At 38.4% G+C, this 27,138-nt stretch overlaps 1 protein-coding gene across 1 annotated transcript; it reads right to left on the bottom strand.

Moving 5' to 3' along the window:
* Nucleotides 1-404: 404 nt before the first annotated feature.
* bcl11ab (BCL11 transcription factor A b) lies at nt 405-25,634 on the bottom strand. The gene is made up of 3 exons (XM_067373594.1): nt 25,408-25,634; nt 22,741-23,076; nt 405-4,685 (listed from the first exon to the last, which is right to left on the bottom strand). The coding sequence occupies exons 1-3, from the start codon at nt 25,460-25,462 to the stop codon at nt 2,734-2,736; spliced, it is 2,343 nt and encodes a 780-aa protein (XP_067229695.1). The 5' UTR covers nt 25,463-25,634; the 3' UTR covers nt 405-2,733.
* Between the last annotated feature and the right edge of the window lie 1,504 nt (nt 25,635-27,138).

Here is a 27,138-nt window from a genome sequence, read left to right as displayed (position 1 = left end):
TTTTTTTTCATTTTCTGCACTGATTTTTGGGGAAGATTTTGCAAAATTGATTTAAATTTGGTCAAATGTGTTAAATGGAGCTGAGGGAACTACACACTTATATTGGTAGCAAAAAGCATAATCAAATTAGGTGAAATATTTAATAAAGAAACGTGCATTGGGAAGGTGTAGAACATTACATATGACAGACAATCCAACTTTGTGGAAGTTCTGTGGCCGTAGATTCTAGGTAGGTCTGGACATTAATAAAACAAACCAAGACAAACTGTACAGTTGTATTTTCAAAATGCATTTTAAATGTATTTATTGACTCTTGATTCATTGCATAAGACATCCATTCTTTCAAAGATGACTGGAATGTTTCAGGTTGTGGGGGAGACAGGGACAGTTCAAAATAAAGAGGAAAACCCACTAACAATGAAACTTTACTGCATATCCAAAGGCCAGAGATCATAAAAGCACCTGTTCCTCATCAGTGTGTTATTTCAAAGAGGATTGCGTCAACAGACCATTGTATAGCCTTTTATCTGTGTAACCCCCACATAGTTTTTTTTTTCTTAGAAACTCATTTTCAAGATCCATACATTAAAACGATTCACACTATATTATCCTGCCAAGTTAAGGAGAAAAGAAAAATGGTGGCAGCATGCTGAGCTCAACTACAGGTATTTTTGTACCTTTAAAGTGAACAAGGAACAGTCTGGAATTCTAGTCTCTATATAAATACTATCTTGACTACTCTTGATGAACAATTAAATCCAGATCCTCTATACACATTGACATGGCAAACTGAAGTGTGTCACAATAGCTTTTGACAGACCATAAGTCAGCCCTATAAAATGTCAAACATACTCCTACAATCTCATTATAATGCATCCTGAAGAACTGTGTATGCCAAAGCGAAAAAAAAAAAACAAAAACAAAAGAAAAAAGAATCAGAAGAAAAAGAAATTCACATAACATTTAGTATTTACATAGTACATTGTAACCCACCAAGAAATAAAGATAAGCGGCAAAAAAATGAAACACTTTAAATTAATTTCCTGCTAAAAACACCAAAGTATTATAAAAAGGAACCCCCGAAACATTTAATCATTAATTCATTTTAAAACATGATAAAAAATGGCTGTTGAAGCAGCGGGTTTGGAGTATATTCACTGAGATAAACATACTTACACTGTTCCAGTTTAAAGTCTAGCTTCTACATGAACAGTCTTCTTTTTAATTGTTTCCTTTTTAAGCTTCTTTTAAGTCCTTTTCGCTGACCAAGATTTCTAATCTAACTCTATTTCACATAATATGTTGACACCTCATTAAGTTGTTCATTTGAGAGGAAATATCTCTTGAGTGTCTCTTGTAAACAGGAAAAAAATTGAACAGTGCAGGTTTTTGTGCCATTGGAGAGCAGTTTTGTTTTATACTCAACCACCTGCCCGTAGATTAGCAGGACAGATACAGAGTTTTAGGCTGAGTGGCAAGTGCTATTCATAAAATTCACTATGGGATAATGTAGAGAATAAAAAGTCTGAATGTCAACTCGACGGGCACAAAATATGTGAACATGGCTAAGTGCTTTACTAATAAACAGGGGTATATACAGTACATAGCTTTAGAAACTGAAGAGTGTTGGATAAACGAAAACATTGTGGAAGTACTAGCAAGCAAGTTAACTAAAGTATTCAGACTTTCATCCAATAATGCGTAAATGTCCTGAAATACGCTCCTGGTCTTGGTAAACTACTTCTATTTCTAGCCAATCTGAGCTTAATTCAAAGGATTTTCAATCCCGCCAACTCTTTAACAGCTTATTCAGGGACTGTACGTTAAGTTTTCATGAATGACCCTGTCAAGAAATTAATTTTTATAAAAATGGACATATTTACATCATAACTTTTTGTTCCATGCACCAAATAGAAATGTATCAGTATAGTCCAATAAACTGGCTCTCTACTGAGTAAAACACATTTTCAGGGCTACTTTCTAAAAAACCTTCATAGAAAACCCAAAGAAACATTGAGACCCTATGTTAAAAGAAAACTTACTATTATACCTGTCTGTTTGATACCAAAACACAAGATAAAATCTCACCGAGCCAAAAGGCATAAAGATGCCAACAAAATAATTAAAGGAACTTAAAGGAACACAACATGTTATACTAGTAAATGATATACACAAGAACATATGCTGGATTCCTGCATTTAGCAAATTCACAATAGGTACTTGATGCAAGACCTAATTTTGCATTGAACAATATCCCCAGGCTTATGGCAAATGGCAGAAACCACAGATGCTTAAAACACCCAAGGCACTCTTTTTTTCACAAGCAACAATAAAAATTCTAACTTTTTTAGTATTTTAGTAAAATGTTACCGCTCAGACTTTCGTTGGTAACCCTACAGTTTGTCTATACCCCTAGTGAACAGTGTAAACCCCAGTGTGAATGTAGGTAGTCAAAAGATTACAGGCTTAAATGACAAAATACAGCTAGGTATGATATGTCAAAATTAATTGTTTGCAGCATGAAATGTCCTGTTTGATAAAAGACAGTAACAACAGCAACACAGCTAATCCTTATCAATCAAGCTAACACACGAAACATGCCAACCAGTAAGAAAAGAAGTACAAAACATTAAGTTATTGCACATTAGAGAGGCTCAGAGTCTTGCGTCATTTTAACAAATTCTCAGCTGTGCTTTAAATATTTTTCTAGGACTGCGAAAGACATCATAAAATTTACTCTGTTTTAATTTCAATGCTTAAGGGCTGATCGTTGTGCCATTTTTTCATGTGCTTCTCCAGAGTGCTGTAGACGCTAAAAGGCATGTGGCATATCTCACATTTGTAAACGTCCTTGCCTGTCTGTCCATGCGTCTTCATGTGCCGTGTTAGCTTGCTGCTCTGAGCACAGGCATAGCTACAAAGCTCACACTTGTATGGCCTCTCGCCAGTGTGGCTGCGGCGATGCACTGTCAAGTTGCTGCAGTTTTTGAAGACCTTGCCACAAAACTCACACGTGTCACTACGCCGACCATCCTTGGAGCTGGGTCGACCAGTTTGAAGGTGGGGTGTACTGGCCCTACTTCCAGTGCCACTGCGCCCAGAGGCCGTCCCTCCATCCAACTCTCCAGGGGGAGTGGAGAACCTGAGACTTCCATTCTCCGAGGAGTGCTCTGAAGAGGTGGCGAAAGGTGATTGTCTTGAGTCCCCAAAGTTGAGGAGAGGATCCTTGAGCTGGCGTGATGCGGCATATCCGGCCAGCCACTGTGAGTACACGTTTTCTGAGTTGGGTATTGTAGGAGTTGGAAGATCAAGGTCTTTTTCCACTTTGATGCGTTTGGAGAGAGGGCTGTCAGATCCTGGACTTCTGGCAAGAAGTTTTCTCGAGAGGTCATCGTTTGGGTAGGCTGTTCCATTTACAATGGGTCCATATCCCTCGTTGACTTGATCAGACTCTTTTGGGGAATCATCACAACCTGTCTCACTAGCTGATCTGTGGTCCCCTCGTTTGTAAAGTTTTAGGGCATCTCGATAGTCCTGAATTCCCTCCACACTTTTGTTGTGTCGCTGTCTATTATTCTCATGGTGACGTGCACCTTCTAGGCTCAAGCTAAATTTGATATCATTCCTCTCACCGACCTCACTCTCATTTTCCTCCTCCTCCTCCTCCTCCTCCTCTTCCTCCTCCTCCTCCTCTTCCTCCCCTTCTTCATCCTCCTCCTCCTCCTCCTCTTCCTCTTCATCTTCGTCATCTTCCTCCTGTCCATTTTCTGGGATTATGCCATTGTTCTCACTTTTAAACTTTGCCACCACAGATTTGAGAGCATTGGTGGCACTGCTTAGCAAATCACTTGTGCCTGGCTCAGGTGAACTGGCAGTTGAAAGGCCATCATCAGATTTGGAGGTAGTGGAGGAGGATTTGTGCCGATGAGTCTTCATGTGGCGTTTCAATTTGCTGGCCTGAGTGCAGGCATGGTTGCAGAGGTGGCACTTGTAAGGTTTCTCTCCAGTATGACTGCGCCTGTGGACAATTAAGTTGCTCTGGAACTTAAAAGACTTTCCACAAAACTCACAAGACTTTGCCTTCACAGTTGGCATGGTTGGTGTTTGTTGAGTGGGTGTTGAATGAGGTCCAGAAGGAGAATGAGATGCCCCTGGCTGGAATGGCTGTAGCAGCCTTTGCATAGGGCTAGGCCTGTTGGGCGACATGGGTGGAGAGGAGCCAGCAGAGTTGCCTGCAAGTTCCCGTAGTCGTCTCGAGAAGTCCATAGATGGGGAGTCCAAGGGTACTGAATTAAGACGCAGTACCCTGTCAAAGGCGCTTGGGTGGTGGGGGGCCAAAGCCAGATCATCTGGGCTCATGTGATGCCGTGGTGGGGGACTAAAGAGTGGAGGTGTCCTGGGATATCGGCCTTCCCTAGGAACCGAGGACCCATCCCTGTTGGCTATCCTCATCAGGCTATAGGGACTGCTGTCTGCAAGGTGGGCTGCATGCAGCGGTGGCTGTGAGGCACAGTCACCACCCATGCCTGGAGCAGAGGCCACTCGTGGAGTTAACGGACTTCCAGGTTCGCTCTCCAGATATATTCGGAAACCATGAGTATTCTGGGCATGCTGTAGAAGGAACCAAGCAGTGCTGAAGGGCTGCTTACAAGTTGTGCAAGTGTAGCTGCTGGGCTCATCTTTTTCTGCAAGACAAAAGCAGATGGAAAAAGTCAGTTGTCCATTTAGGAAATGGCCCTCTTCCATAACAAAGGCTCAGTAAGAATTCACCATAGAAAAGCAGCAAGAAAGTACAAATTAATCAGACACATTTACCAGCACACTTATTACAAGGGCAATCCCTTTGGAGCAACCAGTGTCTAGGTACCTTTCTCAGGGGCACAATCGTGACAGTTCATGGCTTGTTTCTTTTGGAGCTCAAACCAGTGAACTTTCACTTTCTAACCTAGAGCTTTAGCCACTACCTCCATCATCCAAATGCATGCTGCTTAACAGGTCATAATATGATTAATGTTTTTTAGAAATGTTTTACATTGTTATTATTTATACAATTATGTTCTTGCCTTAACATTTTGACATGATAAATCACAACTGTAAAACTCAACCTGCTGAAAATGGAAGGGAGTTCAGTTTACGATCGAACATCATTTCAAATATCAACTGCCTCGCCTGTCTCTGAGATATCTGACACAAAGGCCAGAGAGAACAAAAAAACTGTACCCAATCAAAACACTTTTTATTGCATAAGAGATGCAAGAAGAGGCTGGTAAATTATGGATCATTACAATCTGCAAAAATTGCAGTTAATTGCTGCCACCTGTGTGGGGTTTGACCTCCTCTGGAGATTTTTCCGTCATAAAAAGTATACTCACTTTGCCTGCTTATTCTCATGCTTACTCCAATTAAATCAAATAACCCATTATCACATGAATCATATGAGAAGACCAATGCTTATTTGAATATTTAAAAATACATATGTTTCACATCACCAGCACTGTAGATTTCTTACAACATTACACAATATCTATATGCTAATTCCTGTCTTTTAACAGCTTGTTAAAAGACATTTTAGGGACATTTTTTTTTACATCAACAAACCAAACTAACTTATATCTAAGATGGAATGAACTTGGATCTCTGCCAAATAGGGAACATTTGGCAGAGATCCAAGTTCATTCCATCTTAGATATAAGTTAGTTTGGTTTGTTGATGTAAAAAAAAAAAAAAGGTTTCGAACTCAGGTGTGTACCACTCAAATCCACTTCAAAAGATGGTCTGGGGTACAGTGAACTACTAATTGTTGCAGTTCACATATTACAGATGAAAATAAAAAGCCTTTTCATTCTGTGTAAAATTAGTGGTAAATCCAACAAGACAAATACAGTGGTGCCCCAAAATACAATGTGAAAGAAGTGCAGGGCAGGGGGGAAGGTAGCGGAAATCAAGTTCTCAAGTTCGGACCAAGCAATCAAACCAAGTGTGAAAACAGCCTAAAATAAGGGAAGTGTTCTCCTTAGACATATAATCATCCTGCGTCGCTGACATTTAAAACACCCACCTCACCAAGAGCAGCTATTACTTGGTGGCCTTGTCTGAGAGGGCGACTTATTGATTACTTTCAACCTTGTTCTTCTCAGCACATAGCCGACAATCCCATTTTCCTAGTGATATGCTAAAAGGTGAGGGGAGGTATGGCAGAACAGTTTGTAGGCATTTGAGATTTTAAGAAAAGGATAGAAAATAACTGTCTACTTGAAACATCAACAAAATAACCTCTTCTAGGACAAATCAAAGATGTCTAGGCATTTTTATGTTATTTTTAGTATTATATAATTCCATTCATATCAAACAACAAGCTTGGAGCAACTTTGTCTCTTGGTTATTCTCTCTTTGTCCTGGTCAGACTCATTGTGTTGCACTGAGCGCCTGAACACAGACAAAAACCTATTTGACCAATACAAACACTTCAAGGACAGAGTGGCGTGCAGGACATTTTTATTACTCTACAAGTCTTATTTGGAGAGCAATCATACTTCTAACTTTTTTTTCCTTTTGAGTAACATAAGACTTTGACAAACGCCAATCGGTTTGAATTTTGTAGTCTTTTTAAGTTTTTAATCTTTTTAGTTGTTTACACATTTTTTGTACAAGGCTTATTTTCTATTTGATACCTATGAGCTGTGTTTGAACTGATCAGAGCAAATGACCAACATTCAATATATTATCCAATATCTATTTGAAGATCTGACATGTGTAATGAGTTGCACTTTAGGTTACATCAGATATGCCTGGATCCCAGAGTACCACATGCAAGTAATAGCCCATGTACTCAGACCCTTTAATATACAGTCCTTTTCCTGAATACACACAGATAAGCATCAATGTGAAACCAAAGAATTGAACTTTGTACTTAAAGCGCCCAGATCAGAACATCTGACATCGTGAAAACACATTCAAAATTTACTATTTAAGGATCACAGAGGCGATGAGGCTACACTTACGCATAATTTGCCAGAAAATAATTACACTTCACTCAAGCATCTGTGCCCTCACACCTGACCCTAGTTTAATCTAGACATGATTATTCTCATATTCAAATCAATGTAATGAAATGCTCCAAACACCATATGGATACTCCAGGGACAAGGTGAGAAAACCATATTTGGCCACAAGAAAGAATGCGCTCATCAGACAGCTGGTATATTCTTGTCAGTGCCCATAAACATGTGTTGGACCAAGTGTTTAATTTCCAGTGTTCTCAATACCAGCACTGGTCACACACCCTACCCCCCACTGCAGTGTCTGAGAGGGTTGAGGAGGGTAGCCATCTTGGAATGGGGCCTCTCATAGAGCGACGAGCAATGGGTCAGCAGTCACCTTAGCAACGCACATTAGTGAGGCAGACAGACAAAAAGGAGTTGACCAGACGGAGAGGTGAAGGGGATAGCGGTTTAAAGCCCACAGAGGGGTGGAGGGTTCGACTGGGGGAGGTGATAGTCTGAGAAAAAGAAAGAGGATGCCATTGGGAAAGATGAACTGGACTAGTCTGCACAGGGCAGAGGTGGAAGGTTTGTTAGCACAAAAGACTGTCCCACAGACAGAGCAAACACTGAAGATAGAAGACCAGAGAAGAAAGGAAAGTGAGGTTGAGACAGTTTGACTGACTCCAGCAACCATCAAGCAATAATCTAGTGCTTATGAAATACTTATTGGAAAATGGTTAGTTCTGACTTTAAAAAATCTGACTGATCGAGCCACGTTCAAAGCTGCTGTAAAATAGTAAATGTATTTTTTTTTAGAGAAATTACATGTTTTAAGAACCATGAAGGATTCAGTTGAAAGAAAAGTATTTACACATCAACATAATGGTAAAATTTGCTGTAATGCCTTTAATTTATGCTTTACATTTTAAAAGTTATTGTATTACAGATTATTTTCAACCACCACTGAGAAATAGTTTTGCTAAAACTGTAACCAGCAAGTGCATCCCAACCAGGCATAGCATGATAAAGCAGTGAAGAAGTTCTGAGTTTTTGTCTAATCAAGACAACCATAGGACCTTTTTGTCGACTGCATTGTGCTGAGTATCTCTGCACATTATGAAATGCCATTGGTCCAAAATCCTGTTCCACACAACTGTATACATTAAAAATTAAATATCTGCTGTTGTCGTTGACACTAACTTTGAGTGGGTTACTGCTTTATTTAGAACTGTTGCTGTAAAGAGTTCCAGAAATTCCATTAACACAGCTGGCCTTCTGCACTGATGAATAGTGTACAATGAGGGCTCCAGTATAGCTCCAAACCTTACCACCATGCCAACATTTCCACACTGATCAACAAAGATTATTTCAAGTCATCCTGTCTCTTCTCTGTTCCTTTCTTTGCATTCTCCTGATCCATGAGAGGACTACAAGCTTAAATGGGCATGTGATAGTCAGGCCTAGTCAGAGGGCTCATTCAGGAAGCACCCCTCAGGCAGAGCTCTGGTACTGGGACCAGTACAAAAAGACCAGTGTTCCCAATTCACATTACAGCTACGGGGTCAATATTTAAGGCTTCCCATCTGGCGCATCTTGGGCACAAGTGATGTAGTAAGTCAAGCTGACTTAAATAGTTTGATTTCTGTTATTCCGACTTAATTTACAAAAACAACTATGAAAGTAACTTATAGTTTGATTCCCCCAAATTGCTATTGCATTTTGCTATCTCAACCACTAGGGTGAGTTTGAGATTGTTAGTCTACCTATTTGTCCAACCAATGGGTGATGGATGAAGTTTTATTCTTGCAGTGCCATTTGCTGATGCTAGCGGCACACCTCATTTATAAGCTAAAGGTTAAGCTGAAGCTGAAGTTAACAGGTTAAGCCAAAAAGCCATGTTAACGTAACTGATTTTGACATTAGCTACAGGAGGTGATGTTTGAGAAAGAGGGGCTATGAAAGCCAAAAGCAGCTGTTGCACTCAAGCAGACATGGTATTACTACCTTTCCAAACATTAACTCAAATACAATGGTGCTAACACACGCTGAACAACCTGAAACATAACATTTACCATTAATAAGCATACATAAGATGGATGCACCGATCACTTGGCTAAGACAGGCCACACTCACCCCAATTCTTCATCTGTCTGACATCAAGCTGGATTCCAGCTCTCTGCTTTGCTACTTAATTGGATGCATATGTTCTGATCTGCATCGCGGTATGATAGCAGATGGGAGAGTTCTGCAAAACGCCACTGCTTTCTGAGCATCAATGAGGAGCCTGGTAAAAATAGCCAGTAAATTCTGAAACAAATGCTTTGTCCCAACCAGGTGCAACATGGGGTTTCCTACGACAAGAAATTTAACTGTCCTCACTTTTTCAAAAAGAGAACTGCAGAGCAATATGAAACAATTATAGCTTAATGTGGTCATGGTTGTTTATGACCAACCTGATCTCATGAGAAAACGTAACTATTTTATGAGATGGTGATTCTGTATAAATGTAATTTGTATGGAAAATTGCATTTTTTTTTTTACCAAAAAGCATGCATGAAAGTCCACCCTAACTGGAGTGTAAGAAGATCATACAAAAATGTACGAATGACATTGTACAAATTCATTTGAATTAGCCACCAATTTGCCAGAATGTTAAAAGTTACTAACTAAAATGAGATATTAGTTATGATACTTAACATGATGAAACAACTTTATACAGTATGCTTTTCGCCTGGTTGGGACAAGGTGTGTCCAAACTGAATACTGAATTTTTTGGATACTGAAAATCAATAGTTAATATCCAAATAAGCGAAAATACAAGGGTTACGAATTAATCAAAATGCTTTGTGGAAGGATGTTGTTTGAGCGAAATTGCTTATAAGAATGATTTTTAATCATCTACAATGTTGCAGCTTGGTGTTGTCATGAAAGACTGAGGCAGATGGCAGAAGAATCGTATCTGTCAGGGCTATCACATTTCAATCGCAACGACAGAAAATTAATTAACCTAGCAACAAATAAATCACCCTTTTAACAACCTACAGCTCAGGAATTTCGAACGGAGTTGGAATGTTACCTGTGTGCTCTTGCCAGAAACCTGTCTGGAGCCTTGTAGATCACAGCTCTTATACAGTACATACTTTCGAGAGACTGTAGCAGGTCAGAGGTTGCAGAGAGGGGGCTGTTTTCACCAGGTCTTCTAGCTGATGTAAACGGATGTCAACAACATTTTTTTAACCTCATGAAGTACAGGGTGAACCAGTTGTCTGATTTTTCCAGTTTAAGAGTAGGAGTGTTTCATCTGTGTGTGTGGTCACGTACAACGCTTTCGGCGGCCGTGAATGAGCTCTGAAGACGTTAAATCAAAGGCACAAAAGCTTCCTTATTCACCACAGAGCAGGAGGCACAGTTTTCTGTTTTGAGACACTTGTGTGGTTAACTAAAGTAGTGTGACTGAGTGAAAAGTGGAAGAGAGTGATAGAAACAACAAACGAAAGAAGGGGAGAGCTTTGGCCTTCTGGTGACAGCAGGATTTATACTCAGGCAGCTGTAGGACAGCACACCATCTCTAGCTACGCACTAGAAGAGTCCTTAAATTCAGACATTCCAGGGAGGCGCTGGCAAGACCGTACACATACACGGCCCCGCTGAGGTCAAGGGTCACAACTCAGTGAGTGGTGGAGCCAAGCGGAAGAGTATTTGACAGAGCGGCACAACAGACATTCATCAGCTTGTTGGCTAGCAAGTATTTTAAGGGAAAATACATACAGCACTTAAAGACCTCATGAAATCATAATTGGAGTTTTGTTGTATTAAGTCCATGTGTGTTAGCTTTGAGGTCATTATTATGCGAACATGCTCCAAAAGGTTGACAAACTGAGCAGTTATATGCATTTAAAATCTCTTGTCTTTTGGACCACAAACATCAAAAGGTACTCTAGAATGAGAATATCCTTTCTGCTACATTTTAGCACTTAGCAGATGCTTTTTTTTCAAAGCGACTTACATTGCCTTTAAGGTTTATTGGTTCATGCATTCCCTAGGAGTCGAACCCATGTCCTTGAAGTCGCTAGCGGCATGCTGTTTGAGTTATATGACTAGCAATAGCAAGGAGCAAATCATAATTCACAGATGTAAGCCCCATTTCCACCACAGGAACTGTCCCCAGGAACTAGGGACTCTGGGGTGGTACTTGGTGTGTTTCGACCGCAGGGACCATGGTCTAAATGAAGTTCCCGGTAAAAATGTATCCCTCAGAAAGTCCCTGCATGCTTTCAAAGTTCAGGATCTTTCGGGGGTGGGACTTGGGCGCTGAACATGCTGACTGATTGAGTTCATGCAGCATTTTGATTGGTTGACTCCACGCAGCATTTTGTCCAACACAAAATTTGAAGGCTCCCCAATATAAGCTATTTCCAGTATTTCTGCTGTAATTATGACAAAGCTGACTGTTTTCAAACTTTTTTATTATAAGTATTGCTATTAAATTTACCACAGTTCATTTTGTGACTTCAGAAGTTTCAAGAATTGGCAATTAAATGTTATGTTCAATTAAAAACAACAGTTATTGGGGTATATATACTGTAGGCTATGCTTGTATTATTTCATTATAATTATTATATTATAATGTTATATAATAAATTTCAAAAAGTTTTTTTAAATTTTAATTTAGACCAGAGTTTGATTCTTTTCATATATTCATGATAATTTCAAATTTAAATACTTTTTTAGTTTGAGGTTCCTTTGGAAGAGGCCCCTGGTTGAGAACTACTTCCTTTAGAGTACCATATCAGTACCATGTTACATGAAACATGGAATATTCTCATTCAGTACCAAGCTAAATATCAAAGCACTATGGCCTAACCATCTGAAACTATCAGTATACTAACATAGTTTTGTTGGGGAGATTGTTCCAGGACAGTCAAATAGACAAAAATAATAATAATAATAATAATAATAAAATAAAATAAATAAATAAATGAATTGCCAAAACGAGGCCCTCAAAATTTTAGTAGCTAGAATTTTCTTTTACACTTGATTTTTTTTTGCAAAGCGTCTTTTCCATATGTGTACTCACATGAAGTCTTCTGCCTCTTAATACATGACAGGAAAATCCTGAGAAGGCTCAACACCACAACGAGGGCATCTGTCCTCTCAGTGTGATGGGCCTCTGGGTTTATATGTGTCTTTGTGCATGTGACAGTGTCTCTGTGTGTGTCTGTCTGCGATAGTTCACTCTGACAGGCTTGGAGGGCAGGGGTTCACGGAGCAGGGCAGGGGACAGAGGAGATGATCCATTCTCATCCATGATAATGACATGACAGGACCAATGGGCGCACGGTGGATCAGAGTTTAGATTTGGACAGATTTTGGATTTTTAAATGCACCAACCCTTCTGAATGGCTCTTAAGACATTGTCTGGTTACTGCACTGAAAGGTTCTTTCCCAGATGATAGGCACAAGCACAGCTTCAAAAGACTACATGTAGGCACACAAACATCACATGCCAAATAAAGTGAACCAATATATGAATGACAACACATTTATACCATACCGTTAAATGATTTGACAGATTTTCCCCATGATGAAAGCGTGTAACACTGTCCGTCTGTTTTTCACACACATGCATTGTTTCAACCTTCTCATCAAAACCTCTTTCTTGCCATAAACTTCAGTAGACATGCTTTCACATGCAAACTGAACACGCCACTTAAACTGTCATGGGCCTTTATGTTCAGTCAGTAAGACGCTGAATGGAAGCTTTGTGACTGTTTCATGCCTGCATTCTACAAGTGCTCAATTTGTTACAGCCGTAATGTCACCACGGTGTGTTGTTCAAATGCAAGAGAGGCAAACAAACAACAGAAAGAGGGACGAGAAGACAGTGAAAAGAAAGAGACTATAAGACAAGGGGTCTAAGATGGGATAGTATGAGAGGTATAATGAAAGAAAGGGAGAGAAGAGCAAACAGTCAAAAGAATGAAAGACTGGTGTGAGAAGAGTAGAAGAGGCTGATACAGAGAGAAATACATCGATGGACAGATAAGTGCTAAAGCAAATTAACCTCTTTAATTGGACCGGCGCTTTCTCTCAGCTCAAAGATTGTTTCAGGCCGCTGACAGCTGACGGGGTGAGACGCTTCAGGCCCACGATGGGACATCTGCTCCCTGGCTAGACAGATAGCTCTTCTGGACACTGTATTTCATGTTTGTCAGAGCTAGCGAATGAAAGGAAGGGATTTCAAAGGCGAATAAGAAAGAAGGGCATTAAACCATGGACTAAACATAAGTAAAGAATTATAAAACGCAAAACGACATGTTTTAATGAATGTTCATGCTGCTATTTTCTATATAGTGAAAGGTACAGTTAGTGAGCAGTCGATATAGATTTTTTGATGGCCGATGCTGATATAATGCTTTTTAAAGATAGTAAATAACACAAGCATAACAATTGTTGCAATTGATATAATATTTGAAATACGACGTTTACTAAAATAATTAGACAACAATAATTTGAAAATTAATTAATTTGAAAACAAAAAAAGAACTGTAAAATAAACTGTCAAGTATATTTAGACAGCAGCTTCTTGATTCAATAATCCAATTTAATAATCAATAATTCAATTTATTTATTAACAATAATAATTTAATAATAAACTAAGACAGGCATTTTCACAAATGCTCTCTGTGCTGCCAAAAATAAAAGTCCCGCTTATGACATTTAATGGCCAATCATAAAAAAAAACTAAAATTAAACTTAAATTAATGAAAAAAAAAAGAAAAGAAATTATATATATATATATATAATATTATATATATAATATTATATATATATATATATATATATATATATATATATTATATATATAATATTATATATATATATATATATATATATATATATATAGTGTCCAGGGAACATTTCTTATGAAGTAATGAAGTAACATTTCTTATGTCTTCTTAAGTAAATTATAGCTTTGTGCAATAGACCAAAATTTAAGTCTTTTCATTGATAACATTTCCTTCTGCCATAACTCTGAAATCTCATTTGACCTTCATATATATATATATATATATGAAGAATTGTTCAGTTGAACACAGTAATTATTCTGTTTTTATGATGCTTGCTTTTTGGATTTTTCAATTATTGTCTCAATGATTTCAGAAAAGTAATTCCATAGTTGCAATTCTGTCAGGGATCAGCAGTAACAGTGAAAGGTCAAACTATTTCCCCAGCGTAGTGGCTGTTTCCTGAGCTCTTTAGAATTGAGGAAGAAGTCAATGGACAAGGAGAACACATCTGAGTGACCTCCATCTTGATATGGATGGCCTTGGCTAGTTTAACCCACACTTTCGCAAAAATATATCACGTCTGAAAGAAACATAGATGTGGAAAAACTAAAACTATGCGTGGACGGCTGTAAAAAGAGAACATTGTGAATGTATGGCCAGTGTCTCTCCACATTCAGAGGGAATATTGATAGGCCGTCCACAGCTCAAGTATTCACTTACCAAACAAAGCTACAGAACACCATCTGGAAGTTGTGGCCCACTTTGAGAAGTCAAAAATGCAGTATGGCACACATATACACACACATCATGAAATAGAGAACGTGTAAAAAGAGACATCAACAGAAAGATCGAGAAAACAGATAGATTGAGAAAACAGACCGACATACCCTAGCACATTTACACACACACATAGACATACCCAACAGAACCAAACACAAAGACGCACAAATTCACACTGAGAAACCGTGACACTCAGAGACCCCTGCTGTGTGTGAGAGCCCCCTCAAAAATCTGCATAAATACATATGCAAATGTGCGGGTCAACTGATAGACAAGTGAAGAGCATGCAAAGGAACATATTTATCCATCTCTATGTGAATCAGACATTTTCACAAATGTGTGATTTTCACACTTCAAATGAACTTGTCCGTGTTGCATTTATCATGTTTCGCCTCCATACACAAATGAGCGGTTTCATGACACCCATCATATTCAATTCACAATGTATATCTCTCAACTATCCTGCTTTTCATTGTCCTGCACTCTCAAAAGAGCTTCATTCAGGTATTCTTTCTTCTGTTTACGCATGTGTTTTGTGAATTGTCTCGAACACAGGCACGCAAGAGAAGACAAGGCCAGCCAACCGGTTTGAACCAGTCTAAAAGTCAGCACCTCTTTTTGCCGTCGACCCAGAAAAAAAAACAAAAACAAACCATTGGCATTTGATATACAGACAGCAGGTATGAGGGCTGCATATGTGTGTGCGCATGACGTCTTGTCAGATTTAAAAGACCTGGAGCTCAGCCAAGTTGATCTAGAAATGGACAGCCACCATCAGGGTGAGAGGACGGCCCTTCCCCCTCCAGCAGTTCTCGACTTGACCCTCCGTTAACCTAAAGAACACATGCTCAGCTAGCAGCCTCCCTCAGCCACTTTCTTTTCCTTTATCTCATTCCTTCTCTCTATCTGTCACTTTTTTAGAGCAATAGTTCATCTAAAGATACAACCAAAACCTCCATGACTTAAGTTTTTCATGGAACATAAAAGGAGATATTTATTGCAGACTGTTCAAGCTGTAATAAACAACGAACATGCATTAGAATAGCGAATAGCGACCATGGTTGTGAGGACATTTTTAGTAGCCTAAATAACTTCAATTTTGGTCTGTTCCTCATCATATTAATGATTCATATGGACTATTTTTATGATACTTGTATTGTGCTTTTTTATTTTGAGTATAGGTCACCATTAACTTTCAAAGTATGGAATAGAGCAGCGTGAACAGAACTTCTATATTTGTGTTTCATGGAAGAAATTCAGTCAGACGGGTTTGGTACATGCAGAAAGTTATCATATGGATTATTCGTATGGATTATTTTTATGCTTTTTTGTTTTGGTCACCATCCACTGTATGTATGGAAGAGAGTAGCATAAACGTCTATATTTTAGTTTCATGGATGAAAATCAGTCAGACATGTTTGGAAGGACTTGCAGGTGAGTAAATGACTGAATTTCTCTTTCTGTCTCTCTGGTTTCCTGAGTTCTTTTGGTCACTTATTTGTGGATGTTTCTCTTCGTTCCTGTCTCCTTCCCTCTAAAGCTCTTCAGCTAGTGAGACATAGATCATTCCGGCATCTTCCCCCCTGCTCTATTCAGGATAAACAAAGTGCCTCAAGTTCAGGCCCCACCCCGGGACCCTTAAACAAAGCCATCTATCATGCTGTCTGGCCGGACCTGTTTGGCCACAGCCAGGGCTGCCTCAGCCTCCGAGCCCCCGCCCTGAGCACAATCCCCCCATTGTGTCCACGTCGGCCTCCCTGCCGGCCTCTTCTCACACCCCATGACATAGACACAGGGTTAAGTCAGGCTCAGGAGGAGAGCCAGCACCTGTGATGGGGTAGATAAAGGTAGCGCCAGCTGCAGTGCATCATACATGAAAATGAAACACAGGTGCTGATTTCTTAAATGTACTGTGAGTGCCAAAATAACCCTTACACTGGGGTAACAGTGAAGGAATGAACTTAAAGTAACCGAAAGGTATATTCCTGAAATACTTCACGCAAGTATACAAATTCAAATGTTTCGACAGCATAATTAATGTGTACTTAATGTCTCCTTGCTGTGACCTCCGCAACTCAAGGGGGCGATAGAGTTAACTACAAATGTCTGTGGCATTCAGACATGTTATTCTTCATGTAGCTAGCTACAAACTTTAATATTTTTAATATTATTTTCAGCGGTCAGAACAGAAGTTGATTCAAAGAATCGTAAATTGCGCCATTGACATATTTCGCAATGCAACATGAAATTGAAGTAGCATAGTTAATGGGTTAGTTCACCCAAAAATTAAAATTCTGTCATTAATTATTCACCCTCATGTCGTTCCAAACCCTTAAGACCTTCGTTCATCTTCGGAAAACAAATTTACTTTTTATGCGCGAAAACAAAACAAAAATAATGACTTCATTCAACAATTTCATCTCTCCCCTGTCAGTCTCCTATGCTGTTTACATTATATAGACAGTGCAGGCTTCCGTGTACTACGTCAGAACGCTGACTCAGTATTGGCCAATGCTGTTCAAGTGAGCAGGCAGGAGCCTGCCAATAATGAGTCAGCGTTCTGACGTAGAACCTGGAAGCCTGCACGGTCTATACAACGTAAACAGCATAGGAGACTGACAAAATTGCTGAATAAAGTTGTTATTTTTGTTTTGTTTTTGCACACAAAAAGTATTCTTGTCACTTCATAACATTAAGGTTGAACCACTGTAGTCAGGTTGGCTATTTTAAAGACGTCTTTACTACTTTTCTGGACCTTGAATGTGGTAATTACATTGCTTTCTATGGGGGATAAAAAAAAAACCCTCTCGGATTTCATCAAAAATATATTAATTTGTGTTTCAAAGATGAACGATGGTATTACAGATGTGGAACAACATGAGGGTGATTAATTAATGACAGAAATTTATTTTTTGGGTGAGCTAACCCTGCTCAAATTCCAATTCAAATATTGTAGTTGTGCATTCAACTCAAATTAATTTATCATGGTTGAACTGTGTTGTGAACTTGGAATCATGACCAAATGTATAAATGAAAGATTCATCATAGCACACATTGAATTAAATTACATCAACAAGCTACCTCAATCTCCTTTTGGTTGCTAATGTTTTAGAAACACTAAATAATCCATTATGAGGCATCATGTAGCACTAATCCAACTACATTCTGTTTGGAGTGATCAATCATTTATGAGTTTGGCTCATGACTGCTACATGGGAATCCAGTAGATGTTTGTTTACATTTTATGCAATGTTCATTGTTATATGAAAATACTGTTTTAAACCGTGAGACTTGGAATAAAAGACTCTAAAAGTCATTTAATGGTGCACAGCTCTGTTCTGATCTGTTTATTTCTCTAGCGACTCAGTCCGTCTTCGCCTGACGCATATCAACTGAATGAACTCATAATGGGCTAATCAAATATGCAAAATAATTGGCAATTACCTAGAGGGACTAATGGTCATTAGAATTTACAACAAGGTAATGAACTAAAGTCTGCATGTACCATGCATATTCATAAAGCAATCAAGGCTTTGAAGATTAAAGAAGTGCTTCAAATTCAAATGAGCCACAGAATATTATCAGTGAGATTCAGAGAGAGAGAAAAAGAGGGAGAGAGAGAATGTTTCCCAAGATAAAAGACTAAACATTTTGTTACATTCCACTTCAGTGCTTCTATTGCAATAAAAGAGCAAAATTAAATACTCAAGAATTAAAAGAATTAATCGGCCTCTTTACAGAACAACTTGCATTGTGCTTTACACAGCTGATGTCTTTACATATAAATGATTAAATGATTACTTTCCCTCCTATTCACTGTCTGTATCCATTTCCAAAGTCCAACTCTCAAAGACAGAAGAGCAGAGTCTTAAGTGTCTTTGTATAAATGTTGATTTCCCTCATGCATCGAAATTTGTTTCATTTCAGTGTAGCAAAACTAGATGTCGTTCAACTCCAATGCAACCAAGTGACCCGAAAAAAATTGAGTTTGCATGCAAAAGCATGAATAAAGAAGTAAAAATAAAATGTAGATGGAGAAAGACACCAAGAGAGAGAGCGAGAGACTTTCAGGGAACCATGACCCTAGACACAGACAGTGAGGGGCCTCTTGGGTCTTTATCTCATTCTATAGAACACAGATAAGACACACCAGCTGCAGACCACACACACACACACACACACACGCATACATATATAAATCTACTCCATAAGTAAAAAATCTTTTCCTAAAGAGGATATAAATGTCAAATAGATGATTAGAAGAACTCATTTACCCATTTCTTATAACTAGTTTACTTTAGTTTACACATTTTTACTGCTTTATACCCATGTTTGATGCTTTTTGTGAAAAATAAAGCTTGTACAGTACAAAACCTGTACTATATATTTTATATTACCAATCATATTTCAACACAGAGCTGCAGGCAGTTTTGTATTCCCCAGGCAAACACTAAATAGAAGTGTCTACAGCTCAGCTGGCTGGCCACACTCACACACAAACACATCTGTACGCACACACACACACGCACACACACACAGGTGAGTCAAAATACCACATGATTCTGACAGATCTGATGATTGCTTAGCTTCATGCTGAAAGGGGTTTGTGTCACAACACAGTCAGTACACATCATGGAGATATGTGTATGTGTGTCCACAATAAATGTGTTTTCATGTGCTCTGCTATGCAAACTAAATTTGTATCAATGCACTGTATATTTTTATGAATATAACGCAAAGTATTTTACATGCTTTAACCATCTCCATTCCATCAATTTTCATTATTTTAAGCATCTTTTGGCTGTTACTTAACAGTCGGTGTTATGTTGAGATTCGCCTGTTCATCTGAGGTCTTTTAAACAAATAAGATTTATATAAGAAGGAGGAAACAATGGAGTTTGAGACTCACTGTATGTCATTTCCATGTACTGAACTCTTGTTATTCAACTATGCCAAGATAAGTTAAACTTTTAATTATGGGGCACCTTTAAATGGTCCTGAAAAAATAGCCACATTTGTACTCTTGCAGTTAGAAATGACCTCATTGGAAATGAATGGGAAGCGAATTTCATCTAGTGGAAACGTTTGATACTGCACCCAAACAAAATCTTACTGAAAGCTAATTTTTTTGAGATATCAACCTCAAATTTGGAACTCAGCTTGTTTAGATCTATAGCTTTGATTTTCTCGCAGTTTTAGAGTAAAACAAACTTTTTTAAGTTCACTTTTTATTTTTTTTCCCACTTGCAGCAATCTGCCAGGTGTCTTCTTTAAAAAAAAGAGACCAAACTTAGACTGTGCTCCACAGCATTCAAGATTTATGACAGGTCTATGTTCAAAAAGTGAACAAATGGATTATAACTACTGCATAAATATAATTTAGTACCATATAATCCCCTAAAAATACAAAATATTAAATAAAAAAAAATATTGAATTAAAATATAGTACATTCATTTAATTGAAATAAAAAAAATTGGCCATTTTTGACCAGCACGCAAGGAGCACCAGAGGGTTAAATAGTTGTGTGTTGTGAATTTTTAAAAGTACTAATTTTCCATGTATATTCCATGTAGTCCCTCAATTAATGAGGTCATAAACCTGCAAGCAAAATGATAATAATGCAAAACAGTATGCATGTCACACTGCAGGACACTGCTGTTATTGCTTGAAATGCCATGTCAGCAAACAAATATATAAACTTCACCACAATACACATTCCCGTCTGCTCTGTGCCAATGTCCTGCCATATGCCCACTGAAAGGGAACCCTTGGCAGCGTTTGCCAAGTCAAACGCGCTGTCATGTTGTGTCGAGACAGACTCAGCCAACCACACACAAACACACGCTTTTGCTCAGATCAGCCAATTTTTCTACGACATTAATATAAGAAATATCGTCTCTCTTCTGTGTAGCATGAAACTACTTTATTGCTCAAAAAGATAATTTTTGACAAACAAAGAGTACACAGCTATGAGTGCAGTTTAAGACATTGTCAAGATCTTGTCTAAAACAGTAATGTAGGCAAATGTGTATGAGATTAGGGTCTTTTTCTCAGGAGAAAAGTAGAAGCCTTCAATATAAGTTTTTATATCTTCTCCATTTATTCTCTTTGCTGTCTTGTTGAAAAAAAAAAACTGAGATTTTAAAATCTTTTCTGAGAAGCCTATAAAGTTCCTCAGTGATGGTGCCCTATTGGAGGATCCCCAAACTTCCTGTCTCCCGTTCCACTTGCTCTGTTCCAGCTAATGATCCATAACTCTCCCCGGTAAGAGAATAGTGGATCAGTGCCAATGACATCAAGACACCAAGGCCAAGAACACCAGCAGACACCAGATAACATAACAGAAAGAGTCCATTTCATCGCAATTTAGTAGTTACACGCAGTTAACGTGCAATGTAAATATGATCTGCGCAATAAAATATTGTAGTTAAATCAACAGCAAAGTTCTGCTAATTGTGTTTACATTATGAAGAGCGGCTTCTAGAGTCTGTGGGGACCAGGAGACGGTACAGCGCTTATTAAACAACAATACGAGACGGGATCGCCTATATCAGCCTCAGAGAAAATGACTTCACATGGATGTACTTAAGAAAATAACCCCAGAGAGATAGCAGATAAGGGGGCTGGGGGAGGGAGGTCTGCAGAAAGGGGTTATTGCCTGAACTCATCGTCTGGCCGCTCGGGGGCATTCAGACTTGAATAAAATGGGGGTGTGATGGGGTGTTGTTAAGGGGGGTATTAAAAGCTGGTGTGTCCACATGCATATCTTAAATTGTTTATCATGCAAATTTCTCCAAGCGTGAACCTTTAACGGATTCACCATTTACAGCCGATACAGAATTCCATCTGTTGTGACGGACATCTGCTTGCACGACGCGACGGATCACGCATGTGCTTTACATGTAACGGCGAAAGCGTGTGACCTGTCTGGACCGGGACGGGCTAACGCTGAGCGTCCTGAGAGATAGTACAAGACATACATTGAAAAATACTTTTTTTTTTAGGTTGTCCTTGTTACAGCGTTACCGCACAATTAAGTAAATAACAGTAATATTAATGAACATGTTCTTACTATAGGGTTGGTTTAGGGTTAGTTGTATGTAATTATGCATAATTTACTGTTATTACTATACATATAACATGTAACAAAGACACTGTAAAATATTTTCTAATGCAATCAAATGTAGAAAGATGGGTACACAGTTAAATCAACTCTGCTCAGAGTACATATGGTCCCCTCTCTAAATAGTGTTAAAATAACACTGAAGCAGAGTTAAAGTTTATGAGATAATTAATCAATTAATAAGGCTTTGACTGAAGTCAGTTGTAGTTCTTGTGTGTCTCTTTTCTTCAATGATTCTGCTTGTTAACAGCAGGTGTTCATCACTAATGCACAATAATCAATTAATTAATTGATTAATTATCTCATAAACTTTAACTCTGATTCGGTGTTATTTTAACACTATTTAGAGAGGGACCATATGTACTCTGACCAGAGTTGATTTAATTTTGGAGATTTTGCTATGTAGATGTTTTAATAAACCTCTTAATCGCAATGTGACCTCATAATTTAAACAGAAAAGTTTGTCTGGCACAAGCCGAGCTGATAGCAGCGTTCCATTTTAAAGTGGAAGCCTTAAAAATGAATTTGTATTTGCAATTTGCGTACTTTAAATGTATGACTGCAACATCATATCAAGATATATGCTGCATGTTTTTCTTCTTTCTGGATATGCTGTGGCTAACGCAAAGGGAAACGCTCTCTCATAAGTATGAAAATGACTAGAATCAGTAACAATCTGTGTCAGATCTCCTCTCGGACAGCTGAAAATGATTTTCTTTTCTTTTTTATCAGTATGAATGTACCACTCTGCAGCTATACATTTACTGGAGTAGGATATGACCTTATGAAAACCACACTAAACACAGTAACATCTGCGAAAGCCACATCAGAGAACTGAGAGAATGTCCATTCATACTGACAGCAAGGACACTATTTTCGTCCACTACACAGTCAAGTTCCTTTTTTTCTGAAAATAAAAGGACCAATCATAAACGGAAAGTGGAAGGCTGTAAAACCACAAGCTATTAGAAACATGGTACTCATCAAGGCCTTCCGATTAGAAGTTTCGACTTTGCGAACGCTCTCATAGGTTCGCTTCAACGCAAACATCTGTTACTCTACCTGTTAAATTCTCCTGCTTGGGCCGTAATCCATGCGGTGTGGAGGCTAAATGCTCCTCTCCATGGGGTGAAACTTGAACTGCCACCTCCACAGGGACGCAGGCTCGCCGCAGGCCTGCGGGTGGAGGCGACGGTGGAAGGTCTGAACATTTGTCCATGCATAGGCGTCCTTGACACTGCCTGCGTTTGTGTTCGATGAACACCAGGATGTCGGCCAAAGGAAACCTGGAGCGGCACTGACCACAGGTGAGGAGGTCCTGATCCCCTTTAGGGGTGGATGGTTCCGATCTGGGGTGGCTTTCCCCGTCCTCTGGGATATCTGCCGTCACAGGCTCGGCTACGGTAGGAGAAACGCAGAAAGGGAGGTGTGAGAGATGGCGGAATAACGTCCTGTAATATCCATAGCGAAACTTGATAATGACTTGATAAGTGCTAATTATATATATACCGTAAGTGATAATTATATTCATTTCCATATAAATGGAAGAGGTGTTGAAATCTGCAGTAGTGTTAGAGGTGTTATATGTCATATGTAGTCAGGTGTCATAGGAATGTAGAATAAATAAATGCTGATTTAGGCACAATGATATTCACACTCATGAAGTTTTCCAATGCTACAATGCACCAGTATAGTACTTGCACCAGGAGACTTTGATATCTATCCATTATTGAAATGCTGACACTTCTATCAGAGGAATACTGACAGTCAATGAAAGGCAGATGCAGAGAAGATGAGAAACCAAAGACGGAGAGAAAAACAGTGGTTGCCCAGTAAAGAGGAGGGGGTTGTTCACTTTAGTTGCATGACCCTGTTCATTATCCTGCCAATCTCACGTCTTAATGAACCCAACACCTCAGAGAATCAAAAAATAGATTCTAATTTGACTGCAAGATGATTGGAACCCATTTAGTTAAAAGTGCTGGAATCCTCTGAACTGAGGTTAGCTATTGAGGGGAGTATGTGGGGTAGTTCCCAGAAGGACAGCCAGAACATATGAAAGAGCAATCAAAACCACATCATGTGTCTGAACTGGGCTGAGGGAGATTGTTGCCATCGGTGGTAGGTTAACCCTAATTCTGTGTCAGGTCACGTGGGACAAAAGGTGGGGGCGACAATATATGAGTTTCTGACGAAGACTAAAAACATGCTCCAATATTTTAATCGATCCTCTTTTTTTTTTTTTTCTTCCAAAGCACGCTTAAGATACTCAAAGCCTCAGATCGGATCATGCGCTGGACAAACAGGTGTAATCCAAACCTCTTGTGAAACATCAGGAGAGTTTCCAAACAACACAATGCACTAACACTTTTAAACCATCCTCCATTTTTTGAGAATATTTCATCTGATTTAATATTAACATTGTATATACATTATAAACGCAATGACTTAAATGAAGACACATGGGTCAATAACGTGGTGTTTTTTGGTCGGGATATATTAAATTACTCTAAAATTCTATACCCTTGAGTATTCAAGGTGCAAGGAACAATTTAGTAGCATTTATAAAAAACAAATTTTTTTTTTTTTTTTTGGAGAAATTGATTTTTAAATAGTTTTTTTTTTTTTTTTTTTTTTTTAAATGTACTAAATAATCATGAATAAAAAGATTATATTTCCATGGCACATGTAGATCTTTAACAGATTTCCTTTTTATCATTTTGGACATCCTTTGGCATTGACCCGCACGAACTTAAAGTAATGTTTATTTAAAAAAAAAAAAAAACTAAATTTATAGAACAGCAGAACCGAGAGAAGGATGGGCTGAATAAGACCAAGTTCAAGTTCACCTAGTACTGTCTCATCTTGAATGGACCTTCATTTGTTCATTTTCTGCCCCCTAGTGGCAACTCGTTTCACACGATGCAGTATCAGACAACACGTTCAAACGCAAATTAAATACAGGTAAAAAAAAAAAAAGCCTTACTAGGGTAAAATTCACTTTCACATGGAGTTCATGTACATTTTATAATTTATAATGGCCTATGTTTGTAAGGTTTTGACACGCAACACTTGAGGTGCTTTGATCGCCTCGCCGGGGGGTTTTAACAGGTTTGACATGATAGATACATAAAAACAGGTTTGTATACCATTCAATGTTTAACGAACCTTCTTTCTCTAAATAATAATAATAAAAAAACTTAGTTATATAGATTCCAGTTTCAATTCTTGAAAATCGTTTTTCAAGAACCGAAGGAGGAAGTTGAGGGGAAAAACACTTTCTGAGACGTAGATGCTCTTGTTTAGTTTTTGTAAACAAACGTTACACGGTATCTATAATAGATGTAGGCTATAGTACACATCACAAATGTATTAATTTAAAGCCTAAAATTTGTAAAAACTAGTTTGGGCTTTTAAAAGATCCAAAGGGAATGTGAACTCAGAGGTGAATTTTCCTAACTGTTTTTTTTTTTTTTTTTTTTTAATTATTAAAAAGCTACGTTTAATTTACATATATACAGTCATATACACATACATAGGCTATATGCACATAAATATGTAGCCTAACCTTAACGTTACATTCACCTTCAAGCGTTGACAATCATAGCGAAGCGCAATTACATCAACACGCGCTTCGTTCCATCATCTTCATTAACTCAGTTTAAAACTTAGCCTATATGATACATATTTGAGCTATCAAGAAAGAAAAATAACTCCCTGTAAACTTACGCGAAAACTCCCGTTTGCTTAAGTGCTGGGGTTTGCCCTGCTTGCGGCGAGACATGTTGGACACGGTCTCAGCTGGGCTCACATTGGGAAGAGCCAGAGTCTTCAGAGAGTCCAGAGCAAAAATCTTCTTCAGCGATGCATCGGGTATCCCACATGAATTATAGAGAATAGTACAGAAGAGACGCGTGTAGTGGCAAGACGCTTGCGTTGGGCTTCATGGCTTCTCGGAGAAGAACACAAGACAGGAATTGAAAAGTAAGCGAAGCCCCCTGAGCTGCTGCAAGTTCAAGTGCGGACGTGACGTGCCAGCGAACTTGACCGTCCAGAGGTAGATGATGGACATGGATCTGCTAAACACAGGCAAGAGGAGGACGGCTGAGAGTGGGAGGGGGTGAGACTCGTAAAAACCAATGATGGGCTGCATGTGAACCATAGACCTCAACAGCCAATGGGCAGTGAGTGAGTGAGAGAGAGAGAGAGAGAGAGAGAGAGGGAGGTCTGAATGTGGGAACCAAAAAAAAAAAACATGCAAAAAATTACCCTTTCTTAGCTTTCTTCAAATAAAATGTCACGTTTTTTTTTTTTTTTTTTTATGGCCTAATGAAATATAATATAATAATAAATAGTATGCATTAAAGGGTTATTTCACTCAAAAAATGAAAATAATGTAATTTATTACTCACCCTCATGTCGTTCTACAGCCGTAAGAACTTTGTTCATCTTCGGAACACAAATTAAGATATTGTTGATGAAATCAGGCGGCTCAATAAGGTCTCTTTTGAGAGCAAAGCCATTCAAACTCTCACGGTCCATAAAGGTACTAAAAACGTATTTATAAAGCGACAAGAATACTTTTTTGCACCAACAAAACTAAATAGACTTTTCAAAAATATATAAATGGGCTGATTTTAAAACACTGCTTCAGAGCTTTACGAATTGAATCAGTGAATCGGAGCGCCAAAGTCACATGATTTCAGCAGTTTAGCTGTTTGATAGGAGATCCGAATCACTTTAAATCACTCGAAACAAAAGATTCATAAAGCTCAGAAGCTTCATGAAACAGTGTTTTGAAATCAACCATCACTAAATATTGTTGAAAAGTCATTATTTCATTTTTTTGGTGCACAAAAAAACATTCTCGTCGCTTTATAATATTAAGATAGAAGCACTGGACTCACATGAACTGTTTCAAATATGTTTTTAGCACCTTTATGGATCTTGAGAGTTTGAATGGCATTGCTGTCTATGGAGGCCTCACTGAGCCATCAGATTTCATCAACAATATCTCAATTTGTGTTCCGAAGGTGAACGAAAGTCTTACAGGTGTAGACTTGAGGGTGAGTATGACATGAGGGTGAGTAATTAATTACATTATTTTCATTTTTGGGTAAACTAACCCTTTAATAGTCTAGATCACAGGTGTTTGGGAAATATAAACACATCTCTAAAAAGTGTGCATCTTTCTGTTCATTTTTTTTTTTTATGAGAACAGTACCATTCGTTTTTAAATATTTCTATGTTCAACTTTTAGATTAATAATCCTAAACAAAATTCTATCTTCCCACGCTGTTTCGCAAATTCTTGGCATTATCTTAATCAGTGTCATGACATGCATCTGTCTTGAAGGAGTTCCCATATGCTGGACACTTGTTGGTTGCTTTTCATTTACTCTTCACTCCATATGCACTTCTGTTCTAATTCTAATTGTAAGAGACCTGATGAAGTAATTAA

The sequence above is a fragment of the Chanodichthys erythropterus genome, chromosome 21 (assembly GCF_024489055.1).
Source record: "Chanodichthys erythropterus isolate Z2021 chromosome 21, ASM2448905v1, whole genome shotgun sequence".
Classification (NCBI taxonomy): Eukaryota; Metazoa; Chordata; class Actinopteri; order Cypriniformes; family Xenocyprididae; genus Chanodichthys; species Chanodichthys erythropterus.
Note: the sequence above shows the minus strand (reverse complement) of the source record. Positions and strands in the feature narration are given on the sequence as shown.

Coding starts and splice junctions, on each gene's coding strand:
- bcl11ab (XM_067373594.1), bottom strand. CDS start 25,462: ATGTCTCGCCGCAAGCAGGGCAAACCCCAGCACTTAAGCAAACGGGAG. Junction 23,077..25,407: donor AAGCAAACGGGAGTTTTCGC/GTAAGTTTACAG, acceptor CTCCTACCGTAG/CCGAGCCTGTGACGGCAGAT. Junction 4,686..22,740: donor CAAGCAGGAGAATTTAACAG/GTAGAGTAACAG, acceptor TTTGTCTTGCAG/AAAAAGATGAGCCCAGCAGC.